The 4954-nt window shown below is 33.5% G+C and overlaps 1 protein-coding gene across 1 annotated transcript; it reads left to right on the top strand.

Moving 5' to 3' along the window:
• The first annotated feature begins 708 nt into the window (after positions 1-708).
• LOC115724944 (probable alpha,alpha-trehalose-phosphate synthase [UDP-forming] 11) lies at positions 709-4351 on the top strand. Its single transcript, XM_030654323.2, has 3 exons — positions 709-2985; positions 3074-3347; positions 3735-4351. Exons 1-3 carry the CDS (start codon positions 977-979, stop codon positions 4059-4061), a joined length of 2610 nt encoding a protein of 869 aa, XP_030510183.2. The 5' UTR covers positions 709-976; the 3' UTR covers positions 4062-4351.
• Positions 4352-4954: the final 603 nt, after the last annotated feature.

The raw sequence follows: 4954 nt of genomic DNA, 5'->3' as shown, positions 1-4954 counted from the left end.
AAAATTAAGCTCAGAGTCCTATTTTTACTATTTTAGAAAATACAGGGTCTATTTTGTCATTTAACAAAACACAGGGTCCAATGTATAACTTTTACAAAACACAGGGTCCAAAATAGTATTTACCAATTTAATAACATCATTAAATTAGTTTGTAAAAAAAAGTTATCACCAATTTTTTTTAAGTCATGGGGTATTAATTTCCAAATAAAAGGGAATTTATTAATAATTTCTCTATTATCTTTTTATTCTGATAATTTCCTTTTACTGATGACTGTCTTTTCTTTCTTTTTTTAAAAAAAATCCAACTAGATAGAGTAATAAAATAAATCTTCAAATCCAATTTTTTTTTTATTAAAAAAAAAAAGAAAGAAAGAAAAAAAAAATCTCCAAATCATAAAACCAAAATTGTAATTTACCATATTTCCATAAATAAATAAAAAAGAAACGTACTAAAAAATCAAACAAGAGCATGTTAAGTCGGATATAGTTAGAACAACAATTATCCACTACAGTCGACCACACTGTATACGATAATGAACACAATCTAAAACCCAATTAAATCTCCACCGTTAGATTCATCCACTTTTCACTTACGTACTAACCATATCTATCCATAATTTTTTTTTTAAAAAAATAATAATAAATAAAAACTCAAAATTTCATCTGTACCATCTTGTTCTTATCCAATTACTTATTCAAAATTAAAAAAATAATAATAAATAAAAATCACATTTTTATAGTTAAGAGAGAAAAAGATCTTTCTTTCTTTCTTTCTTTCTAACTTTCTCTCTCTATTATGGAAGGTGTATCAACAACGTTCTTGATTTTCCTTACTCTTAGATTCATTTACCTCTGCAATACCCACATATGAAAAATCCCAAAAGACCAAACCTTTGATCGAAACTATCCAAATCCCATTATCAAAATCGAAATTTTATCATTTCCCAAGAAAAAAGTTTTGATTTTTATTTTCAGTATGTTATCGGGATCATCGCGTTTAGACCAGTTGAATTTGCTTTCCATTGACGATCTCTGGGCAATGAATCGTTTCCCAAAGCTCATGTCTTTACCGGGAGTAATATCACCGCCGTCGCCGTCGTCTGAGTTCGAAAACGACGAGGTTTCGTCTCCGACATCCTCCGGTGCCGTACAAGAAAGACGCATCGTGGTTTCTAACCAGTTACCGATACGAGCGAGAAGAAATTCAGAAACCTCGAAATGGTCGTTTGAACTCGATAAAGACAGCCTCGTACTACAACTCAAAGATGGGTTCGGTCCCCAAGTTGAAGTAATCTACGTGGGTTGTCTCGAAGTGGAGATCGATGTTTCGGAGCAGGACGAGGTTTCCCAAATTCTCCTTGAAAACTTTCGTTGCGTCCCAACTTTCTTGTCACCAGAGATTCATAACAAGTTTTACCATGGATTCTGTAAACACTATCTATGGCCTCTGTTTCATTACATGTTACCCATTTCACCAAGCCAAGGAGCTTCGAGGTTCGACAAGTCACAATGGCGAGCCTATGTTTCTGCTAACAAGTCTTTTGCTGATAAAATCATGGAAGTGATAAACCCAGATGAAGATTTCATTTGGGTTCATGATTATCACCTCATGATTCTTCCTACCTTACTCAGAAAACGATTCCACCGAGTCAAACTCGGTTTCTTCCTCCACAGCCCTTTTCCATCTTCAGAAATCTACAGAACTTTACCTGTTCGTAATGAGATTCTTCAGGCTTTGTTGAACTGTGATCTTATTGGGTTTCACACGTTTGATTACGCTAGACATTTCTTGTCATGTTGTAGTCGGATGTTGGGTTTGGATTATCAGTCTAAAAGGGGTTATATTGGTTTGGAATATTATGGTAGAACAGTTGGGATTAAGATCTTACCAGTTGGTATTCATATGGGTCAGCTTCAGTCTGTTTTGTCTCTTTCTGAAACTGCAGAAAAAGTCAAGGAATTGAGAGAAGAATATCATGGAAAGATTGTTGTTTTGGGTGTAGATGACATGGATTTGTTCAAAGGTATTAGCTTGAAGTTTCTTGCTATGGGTCAACTCTTGGAAGAGCATCCTCACTTAAGAGGTAAAGTTGTTTTGGTTCAGATTACTAACCCTGCTAGAAGTCAAGGTAAAGATGTTCAAGATGTTGAGAATGAAACAAATTCCATTGCTGAAGAGATTAACAGAAAGTATGGTAATGAAAATAATGGTTACAAGCCAATTGTTTTCATTAAAAGACAGGTTACTACATTGGAAAAGTTTGCTTTTTATGCCATTGCTGAGTGTTGTGTTGTGAATTGTGTTAGGGATGGTATGAATTTGGTTCCATATAAGTACACTGTTTGTAGACAGGGGAGCTCTGTTTTGGACAAGGCAATGGGCATTGTTGGTGGTGTTAATGATAAGCCTAAGGAGAGTGCTTTGATTGTGTCCGAATTCATCGGTTGTTCGCCTTCTCTTAGTGGCGCTATTCGGGTTAATCCTTGGAACATTGAGGCTGTCTCGGACGCCTTGAATTGGGCGATTTGTATGCCGGAAATGGAGAAGAGATTGAGGCATGAGAAGCATTACAAGTACATTAGTTCTCATGATGTTGCATTTTGGGCTAAGAGTTTTGATCAAGACCTTGAGAGAGCTTGTAAAGATCATTACTCTAAGAGATGTTGGGGAATTGGGTTTGGTTTAGGATTTAGAGTTGTGGCTTTGGGACCAAATTTCAGAAAACTCTCATTAGAACATATAATGACAGCTTATAAAAACACAACTAATAGGTTGATACTATTGGACTATGATGGTACTATTAAGTCACAAGCTTCAGTTAACAAAGCACCTTCTGATATAATCATCTCTGTATTGAATCACTTATGTGGTGATCCTAAAAATGTTGTCTTTATTGCTAGTGGAAGAGGAAGAGAATCACTTAGTGAATGGTTTTCACCATGTGAGAAATTGGGCATTTCAGCTGAACATGGCTACTTCACAAGGTAACAACAACTCAAATTTGACACCATTTTAGTTTTTTCTCTCTTTTCAAATCTTCTTATGTGTTTTTTGGTCAAATGTTTTGATTAGGTGGAATAGTGGTTCTTCATGGGAAACTTGTTCTTTAGCAGTGGATTTTGATTGGAAAAGGATTGGTTTACCAGTAATGGAACTTTATACTGAGGCAACAGATGGGTCTTTTATAGAACAAAAAGAAAGTGCTTTGGTTTGGCATCATCAAGATGCTGACCCTTGTTTTGGCTCATCTCAAGCTAAGGAACTTCTTGACCATCTTGAGAGTGTTCTTGCTAATGAGCCTGTTGTGGTCACTAGAGGTCAACATATTGTTGAAGTAAAGCCTCAGGTAAATAATCTCTTCAATCAATTCTGTTATTCATTGGTACAAAAAATAGGTACTTTATGTGTTGTTATTTGATCATAATATAACTAATCTATGTATGAAAATTAGAAATTTGTGAAACTTCACCATTTTAGCTAGTGATTTTTAGTAGTTTTTTAAGAAGAGCTTCCTGAGAAACTATAAGCGAAAGTAGAAACTCAGCCAAACAAGACCTTAAATTATATTTTTGTTTTTAGCTTCTGGGAAAAGTTGGCTTTTGTTAAAAGGGTTTTTTTTAAGAATCGTTTTAATTTTTACATAATTTTCTTAATGGTCATTTTGCTAAGGAAAACTCATAAAAGTTGGTTTTTGTTTTTTTGGTTTCTTTAATGAAATTTTGTAACTATTTAGGGTGTGAGTAAAGGCAGAGCTGTTGAAAGCCTCATATCAGCATTACAAAGCAAAGGAAAGGCACCAGATTTTGTGCTGTGCATAGGAGACGACCGATCGGATGAGGACATGTTCGAGTCGATTTATCGATCATCATCATCGAACCCCGCCTCACTACCAGCCATAGCTGAAGTGTTTGCCTGCACAGTAGGGCAGAAACCAAGCACAGCAAAATACTATCTTGATGATTCAACTGAAGTCATTAAGCTTCTCATTGGTCTTGCTTCTGCTTCAGCACTTGAACCAAAAATCAATAATGCCTCAGATTCATTTGAAGTCATTTCTTAAGAAATAAAGAAAAGAAAAGCAAAGCAAAGCAAAATTGGGAAGTGGCCTTTGAGTTTTATCTCTTAATATCTTTTGTTAGGAGTTTATAGAGAATATATATATATATATGTCTTTCTTTAGAGTTTATATTTAAAGGTGTTATACTTCTTTGTACAGACTTTTAATAGTTTTACATCTTTTGTTTGGAAAGGGAAAAAAAAAACTACACAACAAAACAAAACAAATCAACCTTAGAAAAATTTCAGATTTACTTAATTCAATTTCACATGAAAGTTTGTGTGTTCTTTGTTTGTTATTATTGTTGATTTTGATTAGTGTCAAAATATTTGTGTTGGCAAATACAATTTGAACTTGTTTAGCTTACTTTCTTAGAACTAATTCACTTTTTTTTTTATTAATGAAATGTCAACCTCGTTGAATTAAAAACATTCTGAATACAAGATAGCCTTTAAATTGGTCCAGACATCTTGCCCAAAAATGCTATCAGGGATAATTTGAACTAGGGGTGTTCAATAAAATTTACAAACCGCCCAACCCGAATAAACCGCCCAAACCAAACCGAATAAACCGATAAAAAATATAACCCGAAATAATACAATAAAAATCCAAACCGCCCAATGAATATATTGGGTGGTTTACAAATTATTCTAAACCGCCCAATTAACCCGAATAAACCGAATTAAACCGATTTATATATTTTTTTTTATAAAAGTGTATATATTATATCACATAAATTACATTTATTAGTTAAACTATTTTGTATTTAAAGTTTAAACATTTTAGTGTTTAACTTAAAACTTAGACTTTATAGTTAATAGTTTTTATTGTATTTGGATATTGAAGTTAAAGTTTAAAATCTCTACCATATTTTATTACTTTTTTTATTCAATTAT

Source organism: Cannabis sativa, chromosome 6 (genome assembly GCF_029168945.1).
Source record: "Cannabis sativa cultivar Pink pepper isolate KNU-18-1 chromosome 6, ASM2916894v1, whole genome shotgun sequence".
Classification (NCBI taxonomy): domain Eukaryota; kingdom Viridiplantae; phylum Streptophyta; class Magnoliopsida; order Rosales; family Cannabaceae; genus Cannabis; species Cannabis sativa.
Note: the sequence above shows the minus strand (reverse complement) of the source record. Positions and strands in the feature narration are given on the sequence as shown.

Coding starts and splice junctions, on each gene's coding strand:
- LOC115724944 (XM_030654323.2), top strand. CDS start 977: ATGTTATCGGGATCATCGCGTTTAGACCAGTTGAATTTGCTTTCCATT. Junction 2,986..3,073: donor GAACATGGCTACTTCACAAG/GTAACAACAACT, acceptor TGTTTTGATTAG/GTGGAATAGTGGTTCTTCAT. Junction 3,348..3,734: donor TTGTTGAAGTAAAGCCTCAG/GTAAATAATCTC, acceptor GTAACTATTTAG/GGTGTGAGTAAAGGCAGAGC.